The 25,293-nt window shown below is 43.7% G+C and overlaps 1 protein-coding gene across 5 annotated transcripts in view; it reads left to right on the top strand.

The window, feature by feature from the left end:
- The window catches only part of MAP3K9 (mitogen-activated protein kinase kinase kinase 9), an 85,999-nt gene that overhangs the window by 1,467 nt on the left and 59,239 nt on the right, over nucleotides 1-25,293 (top strand). For all 5 annotated transcript variants that reach the window (XM_077941331.1, XM_028851637.2, XM_077941330.1 and 2 more), the window contains exon 2: nucleotides 7,264-7,677. In XM_077941331.1, coding sequence (XP_077797457.1) covers nucleotides 7,446-7,677 — 232 coding nt within the window. In that variant the 5' untranslated portion in view covers nucleotides 7,264-7,445. The remainder of the gene's footprint in view (nucleotides 1-7,263; nucleotides 7,678-25,293) is intronic.

The raw sequence follows: 25,293 nt of genomic DNA, 5'->3' as shown, positions 1-25,293 counted from the left end.
CGCCTGTCCCCACCTCTTAAAAGCATTTGCTTTCAAAGAGATGGGGGTGTCTCCTTAGGGCTGGGCTGGCTCACAAGTCCCGGAAGCATGTGTGAACTCAAGCATGTGCCTGTAAAATGTCGGGTTGATTTCTTGGATCCTAATCCTTATATCTCAGAAGTTGTACCTTTAGGAGTCTCACTGATTAACGTGCTAAGAGGGATGTGTGTGTTGGGAGTGGGAGTGGGACAAGTGATGATTAGAGAGGAAAAAGTATGTCGTTGCCCCATGGGAGATCAGGATTGCAAGGTACAGTGGCTGAATCCCAGCCCTTTGACAGTGAGGCTGTTTGGGAAATACATTTTCTTCTTTCTTCTCACCCTAGATCCTTGCCTATATTTGGAACTGGTCAAATCTCACGGGGACCATGCTCAGGGGTCCCTCCCAGGGCCTTTCTCCCAGTGTCCTGGTTTCCGTCAATTTTCCAGGAGCCCCATATTTCATACCCTATAATGAAATCTTCTTTGTTTTTTCAAGGGAGTTAAATTGCCATCAGAATCCCTTAATCATATTAGTTTGTTTCAGAAAAAACACTTAAATATCTCTTTAGTGCAGTTTACACTATTTTGTATTTGAGAGTTTCCATAATCTCTTATTTGTTAAAAAGGTATTGTTAATATGTATTAATTACTGTTTATTCCTTATTTTGTATACTTTCATCTTAGTTGATTTTTTAAAACGTCATTAGCAAGGACCAACTTTAAATATTTAGTTTTAAAATTTCCTTTGTGACAGTTACGTTTCTGGCTCTGTAACTTATTTTTTACCCCCACATTGTGTTACTTTAATCTTGAGGGTTTTTTTTTTTTTTTGAGATAGAGTGTCTCTGTCTCCCAGGCTGGAGTGCAGTGGCGCAATCTCAGCTCACTGCAACCTCTGCCTCCCGGGTTCAAGCAATTCTCCTGCCTCAGTCTCCTGAGTAGCTGGGATTACAGGTGCCCGCACCATGCCTGGCTAATTTTTGCATTTTTAGTAGAGATGAGGTTCACCATATCGGCCAAACTGGTCTCGAACTGCTCGAACTGCTGACCTCAAGTGATCCGCATGCCTCGGCCTCCCAAAGTGTTAGATTACAGGCGTGAGCCACCGTGTCTGGTCTATCTTAAGATGTTTTTTAAAAACTAGCACGTAATATCAAAGTCATAGCCTCTTCACTTGTTTTTCTGCTCTTCCTTTTCTGTTGGTGTTTTGACTATCAAATTGACGTTCAAATCTTTAGGTTCCCCCTCTCCCTCTCATTCAGTTTAAAACTTCATTTTTCTTCATTTTAATCTTTAAAATGCTTGGAGGTAGCAAATTACTTTAAATTGTTTCCAGATACTACATCTTTTTGGGACTAGTTTGGTAGGCTTAAGGCTAAGCATCCTGGCATAGTGTTTTGAAAGTGTTGAAAATGAACTTGGGCATATATTGGAAGAAATATGAATAGCCTGGCATGTTAGAAAACATAGTGTCATTTTAAACATAAGTCAGATTTTGATTCTGTGGGTGAAGTTTTGTGATTTTGTTTTCAGGGACAGCTAATGTCAGAGTAGAAGAGCTAGATGAGGTTCATGATCAGAAACTCAGTTTCTTTAATATCTTGTGCTCTGGCTGCTGGAGCAGTCAAGAGTCAGTATGACTTAGGCTGAAAAACTGTCCACAGAGCCAGGCATGACAGCAATGTGCTACTTCTTCATTAGGTGACCAGGACTTATCTTCATTATCATACAATTTACTGTGGATAGAGTAGATTCCTAAATCTGGAACCCAGATGTTGAGACAGTAGGAAGTAATTTGTTCTAATGGAAAGAATTGACTCGAAGAATATGGCATTTGTAAGACCTGGCACATTCTTTTATTTGGCCTCACTGGAAGTTCTGATCTTGACTGGAATTAATTTTTGATAATTCAGAAAATTTAGTTTCAGTCAAAAACTAATCATTGAGTACCTAGTGAATGATAGATACTGTACATTGTGTTAAGTACCAGGACATAAAGAAGTGATAAGATCAGAAAGTGCTTTTAAGTTACATGAGGGAGATTAACGATGTAAATATAAAACTTCAGTGCAGTGTCTTGGTAAAGATGCAGTGCCTTGGTTCATCAGAGGGTGAACATGGGCTGTTACTGACAGGTGCATCTCTCATCTGTGTGCTCTACCAGATCAGTTCGTGTCACTTGGAAAGTGAAGACAATTGACAAACCTTGTCTCCAAAGACTTGGAATGAAATTGAGCCACTGACACCTCATCACCAGAGTTACCCTTTTGAACTTCCCCTCTAAGGATGTGTTGTGACGTTGCGTTCTGGACCATGAATAGAAGATGTTAAGTCAAGCAATAGTGTTTAGTTTTAGTTTCATATTATTGTTTCTTAAGTGAAAATTTAGCTTCAAACTTTATTTAAAAGCTTTTTTTGTTTTTTTAATTTTTAGAGACAGGGTTTCACTCTCTCGCCCAGGCTGAAGTGCAGTGGCGAAATCATAGCTCACTGCAACCTTGAACTCCTGGGCTCGAGGGATCCTCCCACCCCAGCCTCCTAAAGAAGCTGGGACCAGAGGCGCATGCCACCATACCCAGCCAATTATTTTTATTTACGTTTTAATAGAGATGAGCTTTTGCTTTGTTGCCCAGGCTAGTTTCGAACTCTTGACTTCAGTCATTCCTCCCACCTCAGCCTTCCAAAGTGTTAGGATTACAGGTGTAAGCCACTGTATCTGGCCTCAAACTTTATTCAAAACAGAAGGGGAAAATTACTAAATATCATGGCAAAGAAAACACATAAAAATGTTAGTATAAGTCATTTTACATTCTTATAGTGCTTTAATCCTCTCCATTGTAGGTACTTGTTAGCGTTTAGCTGCCTATGGATGACAAATATAAATAACCCAGGAGCTCACCCATCTTCTTTATTTTAGTGAAAGATGAAAAGTGTACAGTTCCAAACTCACTATCTTGGGAGGTGCAGTCCTCCCAAGAGAAATATGAAAGTTTCTCTTACAAGAGAGTTGTTTCCGTTTTCAAACAGGGCATACATTAAGGTTATTAGTTTATACTTTTTATTATCTACATCCACTAGAAATAGAAGGACATACTTTCAGATGTACCTAAGATTTTTAAGTGAGTGAAGTATATACCATTCACTTACTCAAAACCCACCAAAATGTGCCTAAACATTCAGTTTCCAAGCATATGATTGAGAGGGAATAACATCTTGACTTTAAAAATGGAAGAACTAAGGATTTATTCCTGATATTCTTGGAAATATCCTTCTACAGAAACTGAAAAATGTACTGAATGCAGCTTGACCTGATTCTTACTTAAAACCAGGTCTTGACTGGAGCAGGGAAGGGAAGGAGAGCCCCACATACTCTGCTGCACCTGGAGGTCTAGTTCCTTCGTTCCTATCCAACGGGACTGAGCAGGGAAGGAAAAAGATGGTCCTTCCTCCCCTCGTTCTTCCTGGGTTCTGTCTTTTATCAGTTTGAAAGCTGTGTTCTGTACTTTTCTTGGAGTCAGGTCATAATTTTTTTTAACTAAATAACAAGAACCTGGGATTTTTATGTTCTACCCAAAGAGAGGTTATTGCTTTCCCTTCCCTGCAGAGGTTTTTAGAGGAGCTGTCCTTTCAGCACCCTAGTACTGAATCATATCTTTTAAACCTCCTTGCATTTATTTTTTCAATCCCTCCTGCGTTTAAATAAATATTTAACACCTACTGTGTGTTTACAACTGTGCTTAAGACTGGAGGAAAGAAGGGAGGGTACAAGAGAAAGTACAATAGTTAAAATTCCTTAAGGAGAATTCAGATACTCAGTTGAGGAAATAAGAAAACAGATACAAATTTGTTAAATAATCGCACGTCTTTTCATATGTGTAAAAGCTGCTAGAAAAACTTGAATGTTCCTTCCCTTCATGACCAGGAAGACTAACATGTATTTCTTCAAGAGGGTTTCTAATCTTTCTTTATAACATAGGCATATTTTCCTCATTCATAGAGATGACATCAGGCACAAATTAGTAATCAGTCAGGATTCATTTTGGGGCTCAGAAATGCTCAAGCTATTTTAAGCAAGAAAGAGATTTAGCACAGGAAATTCGGTGCTTGCAGAATTGTTGGAAGGGCTGAGAGAAGAGGCTCTCAGCTGGACCTGTGTGAACAACTCCCAGAACATAGCAGAACTGGCCCACCAGGTCAGCTGCTACCTCTCTAATTGGGAACATACAGAATCAGGAGCTGCCATTGAAGCTGTTGGCTTCAAAAACACCCTGTTGTGTCTGCAGCCCAGAGATTTGGCAACAACTTGGCTACGAAACATTCCTCTCCACATCTACAGACTTAGTGATTGGACACCAACATGCTGTTGCAAAAAATCCCCGCAGCAAGATGGTCTTCATCTCACTTCTGTCTTTCAAATCTTGTGCATCTAATTGGCAGAACTTAATTTGCATTCAGAACTTTAGCTGTAAAGGAGTCTGGGAAATGTAGTTTTTAGCTTCCTAGCCTCTGTAGTATTGAAATTTATGCTAGAAGGATTTTGGAATGGATACCGATTGCTAGTCTACAATATTCTTCCATGACATTCATTCTTCAGGAAGACTGCTGGATAAGGTGATAACCTCTTTAAACAGTTGGAATTTTGGGGTCAGGATGGGCCATACTTTTTGTATATCTAAAGACTATCCACCTAACTTATCCACCTAAGAGTTTCCTTTGTGCAGACTGCCAGTTGCATTACAAAATACAAATGAATATTAGCTCCAGATGGGATAGAGGTGCTATAATTAAGCAAGAACAGATTTTTTAGCACCACCAGCATCTGAGTGGAGAACGGAGGCGTTACAGGGCTGGCTGAGTAAGGAAGGGAGTAGTCAGCAGTGGCAGTTCCTCTTTTGGTCTTGCCAAAAGTTCAGAAATGTATCTTTGTTTTCTTAGGTTTTTTTTAGTAAAGGGTGACTATTTTCTGTATTTGTTTCAGAAGGTCCAGTTCCAGTTTAGTTTTTTTTTTTTTTAAGATCTGAATTTGGTTTATTTCCTATTGAGATAGTGTGTTAGTCCATTCTTGCATTGCTTTGAAGGAATACCTGAGGCTGGGTAATTTATACAGAAAAAAAGTTTTATTGGCTCACGGTTCTGCAACCTGTATGGGAAGCATGGCACCAGCATCTGCTTGGCTCTGGTGAGGCCTCAGGGAGCTTTTTTTCATGGTGGAAGGTGAAGTGGGAGCAGGCATGTCACATGGTGGGAGCCAGGAGTAAGAGAGAAAAACCGGGGAGGTGCCACACTCTTTTAAACAACCAGATCTTGTGTGAATTCGAGCAAAAACTCACTCATTACTATGCCAAGCCATTCATGGGGGATCAGCCCTCATGACCCAAATATTCCCACCAGGCCCCACCACCAGCACTGGGGATTCCATTTCGACATGAAAATCAGAGGGGGCAAATATCCAAACCATATCAAGTAGATTTTTTTTTTCCATTTTATTTCAAGGATCTGTTGGTCACCTACAAAATGTTTGGCATGGTAAGTGCAGTGGTGAATAGAGCAGGCAGAATCTCTGCCCTCGTGGGTCTCATAATCTGGCCTGGACAATGGGCATTGAACAAGTAATTAAGTAATTATAACTTTGATGCCTCTTGTGGAATGGAAACTGCCATGGAAGTGTTTGATAGGGGCCTGACTTCATTTGGTCTTGGGGATGGAGAAATTCCACTATGAAACTGATATTTAAGACCTGAGGTATGAGTATGAATCAGCCAGGTAAAGACAAAAGAAAAGAGAAGATACAGAACAGGGTTTCATGCAAGAAACAAAACATACTTTGCTCATATAGCACTTAGCACCATATGTAGCTCGATTTATAATCACTGGCAGCTATTATTATCTACCCATGAAAGCCTTTCCACACACAATGAAATATATAATCAAGTACCTTAGGTTCAAACTCTGGATTTGGGAAGGAGAATGATTGGTTGGGATACTGGGTGGGATACTGGGACCATCAGGGCTTGAACTGAGGCACAGATGACTGCTGGAATAAGATATCTCTTATGAGGCTCCTTTCCCATGTTTCAGTCACCAGGTCCAGGTAGAACCCAAGTTCTGAAAGTCTCTCGAATTGACTGCGTACTCCCCATATTCCCTGCTGCTGAGGTTAGACCTCAGAGCTGCAAGGCCTCCTTAGAGGGTCCTTTTGCTGTTGGGTCTCTGTCTTCCAGGTTAGTTTCCAGCGGCTGCCAGAGTTGGTTTCCTTTCTAAATTACAGGTCTAACAACATTCCTTTTCTGAAAGATACATGACTCCTCTTGTTTACAATGTGAAGTTCAAGCCCCTCAGAATGGCTTTAAAGACATTTCCTGGCCTGGTTACCCTCAACAAGGCTTTGAGCCTTGTCTCCAGTCCTGATGCACATGACCCAGGCACAGCAGACTCCCTGGAGATCCTAATATACCGTATACTTCCTACTCCATGTTCTTGGCTCCTGTCCTTCCCTCTGCCTGATTGTCCTTCCCTACCCTGATTTCCTTCATTGCCTGAGATCTCTCCCACTCACTCTTTAGGGCCCATTTCAAATGTTGCCTTCCCTGAGAATCCTTTCCCCACTCACCTTAGTGCTGTGTGCTGCTGTGGAAGCTAGTGATTTTCCTAAGCCTCTAATCATACTTCTGCAGGAGCTCTTCTCATTCTATGGTTTGGTTGTTGGGTGTCTGCCTTGGCACTGATTTGGGTGCTTCTCACCACTGAGCACACAGTAAAGCTGAGTAAGTCTCAAAGAAAGGATCTCGGCCAGGTGCAGTGGTTCATGCCTGTAATCCCAGCAATTTGGGAGGCCGAGGCGGGAGGATTGCATTCGAGACCAGCCTGGGCAACATGGCAAAACCCCATCTCTATATTTAAATGTATTTTAAAGGAAGAAAGAACGGAAAAAAGGACCTCCCCCATATTCCCTTTAGTTACAATAGTTGATTTTGGTACAGGATTCTGCATGATTTTCCAGGTGGGATTTTTTTCATGAATATTTATAGAATGCCTACCGTGTGCTGACTGTCACTAAGGAAAATGCAAAGGAAAATAGATTAATTGCAGCTCCTGCCCTTATGGAATTTGCTTTATAATGGGGTGACAGAAAGGCCCAGTAAACAGACAACTTGCCGTGTTTACCCATCCAGGTAAATGAAAGGTTAAATACGATGTTTTCAAGATGTTTTTGACTTGCTTCTTTTTTTCTTCCCTTTCTCAGTGTTAGAAATTGATTTTGCGGAGCTAACCTTGGAAGAGATTATTGGCATCGGGGGCTTTGGCAAGGTCTATCGTGCTTTCTGGATAGGGGATGAGGTTGCTGTGAAAGCAGCTCGCCATGACCCCGATGAGGACATCAGCCAGACTATAGAGAATGTTCGCCAAGAGGCCAAACTCTTCACCATGCTGAAGCACCCCAACATCATTGCCCTAAGAGGGGTATGTCTGAAGGAGCCCAACCTCTGCTTGGTCATGGAGTTTGCTCGTGGAGGACCTTTGAATAGAGTGTTATCTGGGAAAAGGATTCCCCCAGACATCCTGGTGAACTGGGCTGTGCAGATTGCCAGAGGGATGAACTACTTACATGATGAGGCAATTGTCCCCATCATCCACCGCGACCTTAAGTCCAGCAACAGTGAGTATGAAGAGATGGGGCTGGAGGGGCTCAGAGCAGTTGCAGATGCACTCCATGATGTCAGTAGGAGTGACCTCCTAATGGAACCTTAGAGGACAGTGAAACTCCTTGCTTAAACACATTCCATCCTTGAATGGAGATGTAGGAGGTGAGATGAGTGCCGAGAAAGATTGGTTTAGAAAGAGAGGAAAGAGGCGCCTGAGGAGTTTGGGATAATTTTGAGCTTTTTTTTTTTTAGCAGTCAAGAGTGGCCTTGCCTACTATTTTTCCACATATCAGAATGTGTAATTCTGACAATGCTGTGCACAAAACTTGTGGGAAGTGTGAATATTATCACTAAAGGGGTTTTCCTTTTTGTGGAACAAGAGGTAGAGCAAGCCTTTATTATCTGTTTGAATGTTTACCTAAACACCTCAACTTGAGGTACCCATCCCAGAAGGGACTATAAGAAGAGAATCCTATTGTTTAAACTGAGCTGATTCAGGTGGCGATGTCCATCTGGAGAGCATGACTTGCTGGTACTATTACCGACCTCCTGGTGGCCCAAGGGTGGTATTAATTAAATGCCATGATAACCTAGTATTTAATAGCAGGGAACTGAGAAGCAACTGTTTATTAAACATCCAGAATCCATAAACTGGATTTAAAGCAAGTGTTAAATATTAAATGGTGAGTTGGTAGAAGCTCCAGTCCTTCACGTTGGCTGACTCAGCAGGGTTAGGAATACACTGCTTTTCTGTGGTAGTTTGTGCTCTCTCTCGCCTAAACTGGGTGGCAAAGAGGACACAATTGCATAATGGTATGTACTTAAAATCACTTGGAGCATCCTGTCCCAAAGAGGAGGGCATTTGAGTGGAAGGACTTTGGGGGTAGCATGGGCCCACAGGGACTTCACTCTCTCTGTATCCTTCAGCTTTGAGCCTAGAAATCCTTCAGACTTTGTTTTGTTCCAGGCTGTTCCAGATGTGGTTTATTTTTCTGTTGATGCTGTTGTGAATCTGTGTACTTTAAAAACTACATTTTAAGGCCGGGCGCGGTGGCTCACGCCTGTAATCCCGGCACTTTGGGAGGCCGAGGCGGGCAGATCACGAGGTCAGGAGATCGAGACCATCCTGGCTAACATGGTGAAACCCCATCTCCACTAAAAATACAAAAAATTAGCCAGGCGTGGTGGTGGGCACCTGTAGTCCTAGCTACTTGGGAGGCTGAGGCAGGAGAATGACGTGAACCCAGGAGGCGGAGCCTGCAGTGAGCCAAGATTGCACCACTGCACTCCAGCCTGGATGACAGAGTGAGACTGTCTCAAAAAAACAAAACAAAACAAAAACAAAAACAAAAAAACACTACATTTTGAAATTATGTAAGTAGTGGCGGGGCGCAGTGGCTCACATCTGTAATCCCAGCACTTTGGGAAGCTGAGGCAAGAGGATTGCTTGAGCCCAGGAATTTGAGACCAGCCTGGGCAACATAGTGAGACCTCAGCTCTTAAAGAAAAATTATGTAAGTAGTAAGTGTCTGTTGTAGAAAATTAGAAAGTGCAGCTAAAAAGAAGAGGAAGTTAACCTATAATGTTTCCCTTCTGAGAGAAGAACTATTACATTTGGCATATCCTTCCCGACATTTTTAAAGCGTATCTGGTTTATATATATGCAAATATACATTTATCTTTTCTACCTGTATTCTTTCCCCCCTTAATAATAGAAAAATTCCTTCTTGTAAGGATATGGAACATTAGATATGTGTTTAGATATGATGCATGTGAAGTATTTAAGTTACATAAAAATCAGATTTCTCTTTTTCCCTTTGCCATTTTCCTGTCTCTTTATCATATGATGATTTTCATCTCCCCCCGCCCCCTGACTCAAATTCTCTTCTTTAAATAAATTAAAACTTTTGATGACCTCTTTTCAAAGTAATTTCTACCTAGAGATTGCTTTAAGTGATGGGGTAAAAAGCAGATGTATTGCTGGAAAATGTGAAAATGTGATGGAGAAGCTGAATTTTGTTTATTTTACTTTTTCTAATATTTTTATCATGTTGAGAGAACTAGGCAAAGTACTGTAATGTTACATAATTGCGCCCATTTAGAAAGTTGGGCTAGGATAACAAAGTTGTAAAAGTTAATAGTTTACTTGATGAAATTTTGAATTTGAGTGTAATTTTAAGCTCTGCGTACACGTTTTTGCCTCTTAAGAGATTTGTATTTAGGAATGGAGGCTCTTATGCAGGAAAAGTTACCCTGTTAAGGTTCTGCTGTTTGTAGGAGAGGGCAAGAGACCTGAGTGTCATTCTGTTATTCAGGAGACAAAACTCTGGTCCTTTCTTTTTCCTTACGTGGGTTTTAGGATTGCCACGGGGGAGCCATCAGGATTGCAGGAGTTGTATAATACTTAAACATTTGGCAGTATTTTAAAGGACCTTCTCAATATAGTTGATGCCCAGTAATGTTTCTGGTCCACTGGACTGCATGGTTGGTGCTGATGTTGATGTCAGTTGTAAATCTTACATGTGTGTTGGGGTAGCACTTTGACATTTGTCTGTGGGTGGATGTTTGCCAAGGATTGTGTACATCTAATATGAGCCTTGATGATACCACCGTTCTTATTCCATTGCAATGTGTGCATGACTTAAAAATGATTGTATTTTATTTTTATTTTATTTATTTATTTATTTTAGAGACAGGGGTCTCACTCTGTCGCCCAGGCTGGAGTGCAGTGGTGCGATCTCGGCTTTGCTGCAACCTCCGCCTCCCGGGTTCAAGTAATTCCCCTGCCTCAGCCTCCTGAGTAGCTGGGATTACAGGCGCCCGCCACCCCAACCAGCTAATTTTTGTATTTTTAGTAGAGACAGGGTTTTGCCATGTTGGTCAGGCTGGTCTGGAACTCCTGACCTCAGGTGATCCGCCTGCCTCAGTCTCCCAAAATTCTGGGATTACAGGCGTGAGCCACTGTGCCCAGCCTTTTTTTTTTTTTTTTTTTTTTTTATTATTTTTTAAATAGAGACAGGAGTCTTCCTCTGTGGCCCAGGCTGAAAATTATCTTAGAAGTGCTATGCCACTTCTTTGCCCATTGCCTCCAGCTCGGGAGCCATAACTTCTTTGTATTTCGTAGACTTGGGAACACTGGCTTGTTTTCCTTGCTTTGTTAAGGGTTCTGGAGAATTGGATTTTGGTCATTGTCATGGGAGGGCGAAATACTAGGAATTATATGTGTTAGTTGTCTTTGACCATTAGAGAAAAGAGTATGTATACACGGGAGCTGTCTTTGTGGGAAAGAGAAAGCAGTTGATGACAAACGCCTAGCTGTTAGAAAGGTTCAGTAAAAAGTGACTTATTAAAATGTTTTATTATCCTGGTCATCTGCTTTAAAAAGTCATTTGCCATTTTTTGGCAGTGAAACATGTATGGCATATAGTATCCTATGTTGATAAAGAATCTGCATTGAGTTTAGATTGACCGTACGTAACCTGAAAAGCCAAACAGAATAACAGTGGCTGAACAAGGTCTACATTTACTTGTCTTTGAAAAGAAGTCTGGAGGATTTTAGGGCAGCTCCGTATTGTCGTCTGGGACCCAGGCTCCTATTTTTTACTCCCTCATCCCAGTACTTGGCTTCCATCCTCATTGTCACCCTGTAGTCCAGATGGCTGCTGGAGTGCCAGTTATGAGGTCCAGTTATGAGGCCTGAAGGAGGAGAGGAAGCAGAAGTACAGAAAAGGTGCCCCATGTGGCTGAGTTGGCTCCTATTAATTTCCCAGAAGTCCAGCGTGCCGTATGTGCTTGCGTTAATTGGCCTGACTGTGGTCGCCTGGCCATCGCTAACTGCAGAGGAGACCAGGGAGATGGAGGCTTTTATGCTGGGTGTCAGTGAGCCCAGCTGAGAATCAGGGTCCGTTACCAAGGAAGAGCATTGCCACTGAGGAATTGGCAGCTAGCAGTCTTACCATGGAATCTTAATGCAGGACACGTATTGGTATGAACTATTACCTCAGATGGCTAGCATCACACAGCCAAACAAGTTTAGCCAGGCCCTGGGACGTGTGGCTCAGACCCCTGGCTTAACTACTGGTTTGTACTACTTTACCACATTACATCATTAACTTAAGCATCACACCCTAAAACTACTTGTAAAAAGCCTCTGGCTATAAAAATGGATTTATGTGTCTCTGCTCCATCAGACTGGGGAAAAACAGTTATGTGATTGTTAGCAAACACTTGTTGAAAGATGGTCTTAAATTGAAAGGTTGTCCTTTTGGGGGCAGATAGATGGACTTCAGGATTTTGTATAGTAAATGGCTTGGCATAATGGCATTTGGTGGAAGAGCAGTTTAATAGTGGCCATTAAAAGTTAAAGTTAAAATGGCCAGGCGTGGTGGCTCATGCCTGTAATCCCAGCACTTTGGGAGGTTGAGGGAGGAGGATCACCCGAGGTCAGGAGTTCAAGACCAGACTGGCCAACATGGTGAAACCCATCTCTACTAAAATACAAAAATTAGCCGGGTGTGGTGGTGGGCATCTGTAATCCCAGCTATTGGGAGACTGAGGCAGAATCACTTGAACCCAGGAGGCGGAGGTTGCAGTGAGCCGAGATTGCACCACTGCACTCCAGTCTGGGTGACAGAGCCAGACTCTGTCTCAAAAAAAAAAAAAGAAAAAAAGAAAAAAGTTAAATAAGTAAAAATATGAATATTCAAGTAATATGAAAAAGCTTTGCAAACTAAAAACGTTGAAGGTAGTCTCATTATTTTTCTATTCATATTAAATAATTTCTTTCCTTCTCTTAGAAAATATAGAAAAGGGCTGGGCACAGTGGCTTAAGCCTGTAATCCCAGCACTTTGGGAGGCCGAGGTGGGCGGATCTCTTGAGCCTAGGAGTTTGAGACCAGCCTAGGCAACATAGTGAAATCCCATCTCTGCAAAAAATACAATAAAATCTAGGTGGGTGTGGTGGTGCATGCCTGTGGACCCAACTACTTGGGAGGCTGAGGTGGGAGGATCGCTTAAGCCCGGAAAGTTGAGGCTGCAGTGAGCAGTGATTGTAATATTGCACTCCAACCTCGGCAACTGAGTGACTCTGTCTCAAAATAAATAAATAAATAAAAGAAAAAGAGAGGCCGGGTGTGGTGGCTCACGCCTGTAATCCCAGCATTTTGGGAGGCTGAGGTGGGTGGATCACGAGGTCAGGAGTTCGAGACCAGCCTGGCCAACATCGTGAAACCCCATCTCTACTAAAAACAAAAAAATTAGCTGAACATGGTGGCATGCGCCTATAGTCCCAGCTACTCGGGAAGCTAGGCAGGAGAATCGCTTGAACCCAGGACATGGAGGTTGTGGGAGCCAAGATCAAGCCACTGCACTCCAGCCTGGGCAACAGAGCGAGACCCCATTTCAAAAAAAAAAGAAGAGGAAGAGGCCGGTCACAGTGGCTCACTCTTGTAATCCCAGCACTTTGGGAGGCCGAGACAGGTGGATCATGAGGTCAGGAGATCCTGGCTAACACAGTGAAACCCCATCTCTACTAAAAATATAAAAAATTAGCCAGGCCTGGTGGCACATGCCTGTAGTCCCAGCTACTGGGGAGGCTGAAACAGGAGAATCGTTTGAGCCCAGGAGGCAGAAGCTGCAGTGAGCCGAGATCACGCCACTGCACTCCAGCCTGGGTGACAGAGTGAGACATCTCAGAAAAAAAGAAAAGAAAAAGAAAACAGAAAAACAGGTAGAAACACTGTGTGTTTTTCCAGTTTTTTTGTGCATTTTTGCGTGTTTATTTTTACCCCTAGATAATATCCTAACAAAAATATTGCTTGTAGCATGCGTTTCTCTTCCCCCTGTGAGTGTATTGTCAGCCTGTGGCCCTAATCACTACACTATTGCCTGCACACTCCTGTTGGACAGCTGGGGTATTTCATTGTTGTTCTGTGTGGCCTAGTGCTTTAGTTTCATATAATTGAGAATAATGTCATTCTGCTCACAAGGCCACAGCATCCACATTGCATTAATGTTTGATTTATCCCCTGCCTGTACCTTTTTTGAGTTTCAACCAACTCATTCTTAACTTTATAGCTGAAAGAGCAGAGGTTAGTGGTGAACTGTATTTGGGTTGGGACTAGGCACACCTGCCTTCCTCTTTTCAGATGTCAGCTTAAATGCTTATGAGATCTTTGCTGCCTTTTCTTCTTCTAGAGGCACTTTCTTCTTTAGCCAAGCTGGTCTCCCCTTTCGCCCTTGCTGGCAGGGGTGCCCTCGCCTCGTCTCTCTGCCTATCCAACGTCTCTGTAGTTTTCTGTGCTCAGCTCAAACCTGACTGCTTCTGGTAGCCCATCACATATACTTGCTATAGTCAGTGCTAAGTCATCATTTGATAAATGTGTATTACCTGGTAATTCGTAGAAGAATTCATGACAAAAGACTAGAACCCCTGGTCTAATGGCTGGGAGTTCAACTGCCACCCAGCCAGGGTGAGTCAGTCTAAAGCGCTGGTAGGCATTCACAGGCCATAACAAAACAAAACACCGTGCTGGCCTGCAGGCCAACCTGCCGAGTTATACAACCTGGCCTCTTTTTGTTGGCTAAGATTTCAGGAGCATCCCTTACATCTCCAAATAGGTTTTGTGTCTTTAGCTCCCATCATAGTTCCAGGTGCATAGTAGGGTCCTCAATAAATGTACAGATAAAAGGAATGAATGAATGAATGAATGAATGAATAAAATATCACATGAACTGGTTTACTTATGGGATCCCAAAGTGTAAACATTCCCTTTCTCTTATCTGTGGATGTCGTTCAGACCTCACTTGTGTGGAATTATTTATTTATTTATTTTATTTTTTATTTAGTAGAGATGGTCTCGCCATGTTGCCCAGCCTGGTCTTGAACTCCTGGGCTCAAGCAATCCACCTGCCTTGGTCTCTCAAAATGTTGGGATTACAGGTGTGAGCCACCAGCCCCGGCCACATGGAATTTGCTTTTCATCCTCATTAGAATCCCCTGGCCCTTGATCCATCCTAATTGTCTGAGCCCAACCACCTGTTTTGGATGCTGGAGTGTGGTGGTGTGACAGTGCATTCGTTATTCATCCCAAACGCCTCTGCCTCCTCCCCTCTTCACACTTTTCCTGATCACCAGCCCCGGCTAACTCACCGGCCCATGTCTCCACTGTAGCCAGTTGCCGGCTGCTAGGAGCTGCTGGAGCAGACCACTGCCCGGTGCTGTCGGGTCCACTCCCAGTCTGTTCTGTCCAGCCTCAGTACTCCCTTTGTTCCCAACTTGGGGACTGCCTGTCATGCTCCTCATAGTGCCCGTTCCAATTTTGTTGAGTTGTTGGATTGGCTGCTCCTCTTGTAACTGGAGGTCCATGTAGCATCTCCCCCTCCCAGTTCTGTTCACTTGACCTTGTTCTCATCTCCAGCCTTTCTTGGAGTTCACAAGGTCAGGAAGCTGAAGACATACTTTCACCAGTGTGAGGATGACAGAGCTTTTGTCTTCCCCTTGGCCTCAGCTCAGCAGGCTCTAACATTCTAAGCCCTGGAGTATACCTGGACCACACACTGGCCAAAGCTCCTGGCTGCTTTTCCTGTGTAGGATTTCTCATGGCTGGTGAGTTTGCTGGCTGCCAGATGTGTGGCACCCTGTGACCCGCTGGATCCCAGTCTCTAGTGTCCTTGTCCTGCACGCGTGGAAGAGCCCATTCTGCCTGATGGAGGAAGCAGCTAAGGCTTAGGCACCCTGGCCAGGGATGATGTGGCATTAGACTTGCCTCTAAAAAGGATGAGGAGTGGCCGTAAAAGCAGTTTTTTCCTACAGGAGAATGAAATAGGCAATAAAGCATTCCCAGAGTGGACCTGGAAAGCAGTGAAGTATCAGCTGGAAAACCCAAGTCTTGGTCCTTTTTGAGAGGTAGGTAAGTAAGTGACTTTTTGTATGCTTCATGGAGGCCTCTCCAAATGAAATACTTCTGGCATTACCTGGCTCAGGTACTTCTGAATTTCTCTCCCTGTTTTTTCCCTTAGTCAGGTCCTTTGGTGGTTTTTGCTACGTGTTTCTTAACAGGGAGTTGGAGGATGATGGATGTGTTTTGAGGATTTTCCCAGGCAAAAGTATATCCAGGCAAAAGTGTACAAGCACTCAAAGAATTGAAGTTATCTTTTGGTTGCAGGAGGCTATGCCAGAGGTTAGCTAGCAGCCACCTGGCATGTCTCAGAGCATCCTGTTCAGTTGATGGGTAGCATTTCCCATGAATACAGAGACATGTTCTGCGAGCCAAAATAAATACGTAAGTGAATAAAGCTGAAATGAAGCAAATAACCAGCCGGGTGAGCAGGACTCAGCAGAAGAAACCAGTGAGGCCAGAGATCTGACTTGCAAGTCTGGTTGCATCTCGGCTTCTTGAACGTGGTTTGGGAACCTTGCCTTTCCCTTTTGTCCTGTGCCTTTGTGGCCATCTCCTGCGCAAAGTTGGTTTTCTTTTATGGGCCAGTCTAAGTGCCTGGTGTTAAGAATTCAGCAGCAAACAAAAACATTCACGGGCCCTCCCCTCCAGGAGCTCACTGTGGAGGTAGGGAGAAGGACCTTGATCAAAATAAAGTTGCACAACATGTAAAGTCAAGACTGTGGTGAGTACCATGAGCATGGCGGATAATGGGACATGCCTCAAGAGGAGTGCTGGAGAATTCTCTGAGGAAGTTTTGTTTTCGATGTGATCTGAGAGAGTGAAGAGTGGAGACAAAGTGGAAAGGGAAGGTGGGGCATGGAGGTACCAGGCAGGGAGGCCAGCAGGCCCAGTGCCCTGTACAGTGTGGCCTCCTGGGAGGCAAATTGCACGCTTGGATTCTCTTGCCTCCGTCCTTTCCTGTGGTTGGTGGAGAAGGATTCTTAAGGGGAGTGGATCCCTTTGTGGGCCACATGCCTTCATTTCCCAGTGGTTGCTCTAGAGTCCTGCCTGCCTCTTCCTATTTCATCACCATGGAGGTTCTCTGCAGCTTACTCAGTGGGGCAGGAAGTAGCTCAGGACACCTGGCAACTGTTTTGTTTTTTTTTTTTTTTTTTTTTGTGAGACACAGTCTCACTCTGTTGCCAGGCTGGAGTGCAGTTGCATAATCCTGGCTCACTGCAACCTCCGCCTCCCGGGTTCAAGCAATTCTCCTGCCTCAGCCTCCTGAGTAGCTGAGATTACAGGCACGTGCCACCACGCCCGGCTAATTTCTGTATTTTTAGTAGAGATGGGGTTTCACCATGTTGGCCAGAATGGTCTCGATCTTTTGACCTTGTGATCCACTCACCTCGGCCTCCCAAGGTGCTGAGATTACAGGTGTGAGCCACCATGCCCGGCAACTTTTAAGCTCTCATAATGCTGTGCTGGATTTGGAGCAGAAGCTTGTGCTGTATGAAGGGTCTTAAGTTGGAGTTTCTGGACTATGAGCTTTTAGTTGCAGAAAACAGCCTTGGTGAGGGGTTGAGTTCAGGGCAAGAAAGGCTTTGAAAGGCCTGTGGGTTCTGATTTCCAGATGAATATTTAGTCTCTTCGTCTTTGATCTGTTTCCTCTGATTCGAGCCACTGTTGCCTTGATAGTAAATAATAAATTTTATTGTGTCTTCCCTTCCCCACATCCCTTCCCAAGCAAACCTGGTAAGAGCTAGGTATTGACCACAGTTTGCAGGTGGCCTGTGGCACCGTCATTGCTCAGGTTCAAGATTTGTCCTTCAGGATCTCTAAGGAGATGAGAGAAGAGCCTGCCTATCTCTGCTTTCCTCCGCATCTCTTGGAAAGTTTTCCGTTCCTTAACCTGGTTCTTCACCTCGTTTCAATGAGGTAGCTCAGGGTCACTGATGGATGGCACACAAAGCAGTGATGTCAGTGGTCTGGTTGAGTCAGGAGAAAAATGAGCTTCCGTCCCATGTCCAAGGAGTCCAGGTCCTTACTGTGGAGTCTCCTTCAAGACCCCTGACAGCCTCCTTTAGAACCGCACTTTGTTCCTCTTGTAACATAAAGATTAACATAGGGCCAGGGAGCCACCTGGAATCTATGCAAAATGTGGATACATTCATTTTGGAGGGAAAAGGTCAGGGCTCTTATTATTGTAAGAGTCAGTGAAGGTTATGAATCAGTATCATTACAGAGAACTTAAAGTGGGCATCTGTGTAAGAGGTGTTCTGGTGCAGTGGAAGGAACATGGGCCCCAGGGCTGTCCTTGACACTGACCGGCCGGGTGGCCTTGGGCGTATCTGTGATCTCTCTGGACCTCAGATTCTTCATCTGGAAAATGAGAGGTTTGGACAAGTGGCCTCTGAGGTCCCGCCCAGGACTTTAAAGCATGAATGTCTGTGTGTTTGGGAATGCTAGTGACTACACACTTTGTCTGCCTCTGTGTGTCAGGCTACAGTGTGCTCAGGTTCCTCATTTCGGGGCTTGTTCTGGCTGGGGCTGAATCTCCTGAAACGGAATCTTTGCTGAGTGGTTTAGTGGAGAAAACAGTTGACAGGAGCCCACAAGTGCTCCCCTTCCCCCTCTGTTGCTCAGGGCATGACAGATGGCCTTGCTGAGAAAAGATGCTCTGGTCACATGAACCATCCTGGGGATTCACAATAATCCAAGGACAGCTTTCCTGCTAGAAGCGGGACACAGTTAGTCGCCCGCTACTCTGTCCTTGGAGCTAAGCAAGGGGCATCCTGGTATCTCAGAGCTTTGCTGCTGCTTTGATTTACACTTGCTTCCTGCTCACTTTTTTGAAACAACATAGGGCTTTTCCAGATGGGGCTCAGGGTCACTTAGGCAACTTTAATTGTGCCTCATATATCCCACTCACCAGCAGAGTAACAGGCAGACATGTCCCCTGTGTGGTCCACTATACTGTAAAAGTGAGACATACAAACTAGACATATGAAAAGCTGTGGATTGCATGTCCCTTTCCTTCCTAACTTCCCTAAAGTTTTTGCTCTCTGTAGGAAACTTGAAGGTTTTGATCTGAGAAGAAAGCATTTTACCCTTAAGATTGGTTTTGGGAACCACTGTGGTCTAATGGAAGAAACACTGGCTTGGGAGTTAGATAGACTTGGATTTAAGCTACTTCTTGAGCACTTGACATTGGGCACGTGGCTAACCTCTTGGAGTTGCAGGAAATCTCATCTGTAAAATATGAACAACACAGAAATGAGCGATACTGTTTTAAGATGATATGAGCTATTATGTGTCAGTATCTCACAGGCACTGGATTCAGTAAATGGCACTGTGCTTTTTTTCCTTTCTAAGGAGTAGGAGAAACTTCTTTCCATTCCTTGTTATTTTAGTTGCACACAGGATATGGCTGAATTTCCCTTTCAAAAGTGGTGCATGAGGATTTTAGGCAGCCCCGAGTAGCCCTCTCCTAAGCCAGCCAGGCATAGTTTTACTATTCCCACGGAAACAGGCAGATTTAATTCTGCTGAAGCCCCTGAAAGGGACTGAGCCCCACCAGCCCCTTCTAACTGCGCAAAAGCCTCTTGTGGAAACGGCCCATGCGTCTTGCACCCTCTAGACTCAGCCTTAACTCGAAGTGCTCGGTCCTCTGAAAAATGCTGCCTTGTCCTGTCTGTTACAGCCTTTGGCTTGATTGAATGGGACAGCTGGCCAGTTTTATGGCTCTGCTGGACTCTCAGTTGATAATTAAAATGCTTTTGCCCCAGGAGGAAGGCAATATATTTCTTTCCCTCCCTTCTCTGCTGCATTAGTCTGCTTTTTTTCACATCCTCTCCTGGCCTCCCTGTGTCAACTTAGCTTTCTTTTTACACAGTGTCATTTAAGACTTTGGTGTATTCAGGGTGGATTGAAGAGATTTTGAGTTTTGTGGTCTTGTTTTGGAAGGTAAATGGAGCATGTTTGGCCCTTTTTCATCTCTGTGTAAGAGCTTTGTTTCTACAGCTACTGTCTAAATCTGGTTGTGTCCAGCACTTAGTAGGTCCTCAAGAAGTGTTTATAGTTTTGATAATAACAGATTCTAGCACTGTCTTTCCCATACATACCTCCTTCCCGTGTAGACATTCTCCAAACAACACCATACCTCTTCTTCTTTAGAGCCCTCATTTAGGATATGAACCCTCTCTTCTTTTGGAGATGAGCCCATGTGAACTGTGGGTGAAACTGGATTTGAGTCCTACCTGGCTGTTACTTGCTAGCTAAGGACCTTGAGCAAATGACATAACCTCTGTGGCTTAGCTTTTGCAGATATAAAGTGGGAATAATTATAATACCACCGATCTCATCTTACGGGGTAGAAGTGAGGATTAAATAAGATCATCTAGGTGAAGTTCTTAGGAGTGCCTGGCACGTCATAAGCACCCAATATATTGACCATTTTAATTATAATTCCATCTGCTACCCTTATTCCCTTAGTATTTAGATCACAATTGGTGATTATATTTTTGGGTGGTATCTTTTGTCTTGTACTTGCATTTTCTATGTTTGAGTCGTAATCTTTCCAGTTGTACTGTAGAATTTAAAAAATTCAAAATGTAATGGATACACATGGGTAAAAATAGGACAAAACTGAAATACAAAGAAAAGTGTCTCCAGAAAAAGAGAGAGAAAAAAGAAAAGTCTGTGTCCTTCCCACCCTAAACCCTAAGTTTACTTCTTAGAGGCAAATGCAATTAAGTTTTTTTTTGTCTCTGATAACTTTTTTCTATGAAAACATGGAAATCCCAATAGAATTCTTGACAGCAGAGGTGTTGCTGTTTTTCTTTCCTTCATCTTGCCTTGCTCCCCCCCGTCTCCCTCTCCCCTCACATCATGGCTAGTACAGGACGTCGCATGTAGCAGCCCAGGTGTTCGATGGCAGTTCCAATGTGGCCAACCAAAAAAATCTTGTTTTTTTTTTTTGGTCCCTAGTTCCTTTCTGGATGGACTCAAACCCTTTTACTGAATGAGCTTTGTTTGTTCTCTTCAAGCCTTTGCTTTTATATATCTATTTCATAAACTTTTCAGGGGCTTGGGACCCTAGAGGAAGGTGTTCCTTGGAGTAGTTTGTAAAGTCGGAAGCCCAATGTGTGTCTCTGGAATTGCCCAGCTGTGAAGGTATTGATTGTCCATCTATCCCTTGGAGCAGGTTTGGGAGTGGGGCCCATTGCAGCAGGGGGGCATCAGGATGCTGGCAGTGACTGATCTTTTTTTTTTTTTTCTTGAGACAGAGTCTTGTACTGTCACCTGAGCTGGTGTACAGTGGTGCCATCTTGACTCGCTGCAACCTCCGCCTCTGAGGTTTTCAAGTGATTCTCTTGCCTCAGTCTCCTGCCACCATGCCCAGCTAGTTTTTTGTATTTTTAGTACAGACGGGGTTTCACTCTGTTGGCCAGGCTGGTCTCGAACTCCTGACCTTGTGATCCGCCCGTCTTGGCCTCCCAAAGTGCTAGGATTACAGGTGTGAGCCACTGCACCCGGCCAGTGACTGATCTTATAGTTAAGACCTTTCTCTGCAAATGCTTGTGACTGCAGGCTGATGTGGGCTGATGAGGCAATGTAACAGGAAAAAGTATCATTGAAAAGGGGGAAAAAAAAAAGAGTTATGCTAGATTCCAGTGTGCAGATACAACTGTTTTCATCTTTATATTTGGCTTTCCTATTCTTATCTATATACCTCATTTCCTTCTGCCATTTAAGTCACGGTGTACATGCCATCTGGACACTTAAAAATTTTTGTTTGTTTGTTTCTGCATTCTGTTAACCTTCAGGGTCCAAGAGGAAGGAGGATACCTTAATCAGGGAGTACCAAGAAAAACCAAAAAACTAAAATAAAAACAATAAATAAGAGGAAGGAGGAAAGGACTGTGGTTAGGGAAAATAGCGATAGTTTTTGGATTCTGGTCATTCTTGACTTTCTTTTTTGCTTATTGATATGATTAGAGCTTACAGGAACCTTACAGCTGTGACCCAGAGAAGCTGGGGGACTTGCCCAAGGTCATCCTGATACTCATGACAGTGTTCTTTCTTTTAGCCCTACAGTGGGACTCTGTTACTCTGCCAGGCTTTCCAGCTAGGACCAAAGTATTTTGGACAATAGTGGAAAGAGGATCTGCTGTACCCCATTGAAGGAACCAGGGGGACAACTTGCTTATACGGTCCCAAGGTCAAAGTTAGGAGTGAAGTCAGTGTTTTTCCTGTTTACTAACATGAACTCGGTCATTTTCTTTGGTATGTTATGTAGAAGGATAACAGTGTTCAGTATTCTGCTAGGTGGTACAATTTTTAGGAAGAAAAGAATAATCAAAGCATTTTTTATTTCTTAAGTAGTGGACTCCTGGCTCCCTGTGCTTAGAGATAGGAATCCCTGCTTAGAGATAGATGGGAATCCTGGAGTAGATTGTTAATAATCTCCCTGCAGTTGGCACAGTTGTGTGATAGAGAGTTGATTTCCTCTCTCCCCTGCCTTAGGAGACCTGCCCTTACTAAGTATTTGGATTAAATTAATAATAAAATAGCTTGCTTTGCCCAAACGCACAGCTGCTAGTGACAAGGAGAAATGCCACATCACATCCCATGGATGGCAATGGAAAATCAACACAGGACTTAAAATTTTCCCACATAAACTTCAGATGATTTAAGATTATTAGTGTAACCCGACATTATTTGATACTCTCCTTGGCTTATTATTCATGGTGACAGTAATACGTGGCCCTCATGTCCTTCATCCCCCAGATAGTCCTAGAGGTAGGAGAAAGAGTATGGTAGGCTCCTCTTACCTGCCGTTTCACTCGCCCTGTTTTTAGTTACTCGTAGTCAGCTGTGAGCCAGAAATATTACATGGAACATTCTAGAAATAATGATTCATAAGTTTTAAATTGCACACCATTCTGAGTAGCGTGATGACGTCTCATGCCTTCCCACCCCATCCTGCCTGGGATGTGAATCACACCCTGTCCAGCATGTCCACGCTGGGCGTACTATGTGCCCATCCACATGGTCTGTCCTGACATCCAACCATTGACATTGTCACAACGCAATGATCCAGGGTCATCCAAAGCAGACGATCCTCTGACTACACATCAGAAGGTCGGAAGTACCAAACACTGTGTCACTGTGTCACTGTGTCACAACGCCTGTATCATCTCCCTCACTTCACCTCATCATATACGCATTTTTTCATCTCATAACCTCACAAGAAGGGCGAATACAGTACAACAAGGGAAGGAAAACAAGAAGTCAGGAAAAACACTGACTTCACCCCAAACTTTGACCTTGAAAGTTTTGACTCTGAGAGTTTCAGAGAGAGAGAGAGAGAGAGAGAGAAACCACATTAATAAAGCTTTTCTTAATAGTTGTTCTATTTTATTGTTAGTGTTAATCTCTTATTGTGCCTAATTTATAAATTAAACTTTATCATAGATATGAATGTATAGGAAAAAACAGTATATACAGTATATACGTATTCTGTCCATGGATTAGGGCATCCACTGGGGACCCTGGAATGTGTCCCCTGAAGATAAGGAGGAACTACTGTAATCATGCTTTGTATTTGGTCCTTTAGAATTTTATTTGAAATAGTATCTACCTGAGGTGCTCCAGGAAGAGGTGGTAGTATCCCCATTTTATAACAGAGGAAGCTGAGGCTCAGGGAGGTTTAACAATGTCTTGCCCAAGAACACATAGCTAGAGAATGATAGGGCCTGGACTCAAATACCAGGCTCTTGAATGCTTGCATGGTTTTCTTTCTGCTCTGCTCGTTGGGAACAGACTGCAATAGGAGATCCTCCTCTAGCACCTTGTTCTGCAGGACAGACGCTGTGACTCACCAGAGGGTGCAGCGGGGCTAGACCTGGACATTAAACCTGGTCTTGGGGCCTTTGTGGGGTAGATCATCCCCACATTTGGAACTACAGGTAGGGGATCCTTCACTTCTCCAACCCAGGGCCTCTGGCACCTCCAAACCTAGTGGAACTAAAATGCACAAGACCTGAGACCTCATTTCTCTTTTCCCCAGGGCCCCTCTGAAAGCACAATTTGAACCTCAGCCATCCTTCTGTAGCCTCAGCTTTGCTGCTGCTGCTTTTTTTTTTTTTTTTTTTTTTTGGAAAAAAAAAAATTTCACTCTGTCACCCAGGCTGGAGTACAGTGGCCTCTACCTCCCGGGTTCAAGCAATTCTCCTGCCTCAGCCTCCTGAGTAGCTGGGATTACTGGCGCCTGCCACCTCACCTGGCTATTTTTTGTATTTTCAGTAGAGATGGGGTTTTACCATATTGGCCAGGCTGGTCTTGAACTCCAGACCTCAAGTGATCTGCCCACCTCGGACTCCCAAAGTGCTGGGTTTACAGGCGTGAGCCACCGTGCCCGGCTTCAGCTTTGCTTCTTGTTAGTGTTTGTCCTGAACCAAAATTGTGCTTGCATACAGCTCCCCAGAAGTTGGGCCATCACAAAAGCTTCCACGTTATTGGGCTCTTGTTCTTACTTGTGTTTGTGTTGTGGTTTTTTATTTTATTTTATTTTATTTACTTTATTATTTTTTCTTTTGAGATGGAGTTTTGCTCTTGTTTCCCAGGCTGGAGTGCAGTGGCGCGATCTCGGCTCTCTGCAGCCTCCACCTCCCGGGTTCAAGTGATTCTCCTGCCTCAGCCTCCCAAGTACCTGGGATTACAGGCATGCACCACCATGCCTGGCTAATTTTGTATTTTTAGTGGAGACGCAATTTCACCATGTTGGTCAGGCTGGTCTTAAACTCTTGACTTCAGGTTGTCTGCCTGCCTCGGCCTCCCAAAGTGCTGGGATTACAGGCGTGAGCCACCGTGCCTGGCCATGATTTTGTTTTTGTTTAAACAAAAGAAGTATATATAGATTTCAGATACATTCACAGATGATTGTTTATGGAATTTAAAAAAATTTAACTAGAAAAGTAATATAAACATTCAAAAAGGGTTTAGACTAACATCTGTTAATTGCAGAGCCCTGTGTGGTTATTCACATGCCACGTCTTTCAGTTCTGTGTAGTCTGGGAGGTGAATGGGCCCTTCTGGGGAGTTTCTTTGCAGCTGATTTTATGGCCAAATGGACCATGCGTGAGCAAGAGGGCAGTTCCATTCCTCATGGAGGAGTGCTGAGCAGGCTTTGTGGTGCCCACTTAACACTTTTAGATGAATATTATGAAAGACAAATGTGACTTCACTGTTCATTCCTTGATGCTCCAATTTGGATTGATTGCTGGTGGAATAACACCTGGACTATCAATGCGCGACGCCTCCTGGCTATATCCTTCTCCCACCTCACAAAGAGAATTTTGACTTAGCTGCTCCTGAACTTTAGAACTTTGTGGTGGGAGGAAGGGGAGGGGAGAAAGAGTAGAATCCTTCAGGTGCTCTTTTGGGAGGAATTTTGAGCAGGAAATGAGGGAGCTTCTTTGTGTAAGGACAGTGGATGGAATTAAAAAGGGGTATTTGAGGAAGCGTTGCTGTGGATCATATAAATCCTTTGGATGCTCAAGAAAGATAAGAGTCAGACTAATTTGAATTTACTTTAGGATGCTGTCTTCCTTCCCACCTTACCCTTATTTGGGCACAGTACTGTCCTGGGATTCTAACATGTGAGTCTGTGGCTTTATACGCTTGACTCTAGTTGCATGGACCATGAATCTGGCCAATTTTAGGTTTCTTACAAGCATTTTGGTG

Source organism: Macaca mulatta, chromosome 7 (assembly GCF_049350105.2).
Source record: "Macaca mulatta isolate MMU2019108-1 chromosome 7, T2T-MMU8v2.0, whole genome shotgun sequence".
Taxonomy (NCBI): Eukaryota; Metazoa; Chordata; class Mammalia; order Primates; family Cercopithecidae; genus Macaca; species Macaca mulatta.
The sequence above is the reverse complement of the archived record's forward strand: the minus strand, read 5'-3'. Positions and strand labels throughout refer to the sequence as shown.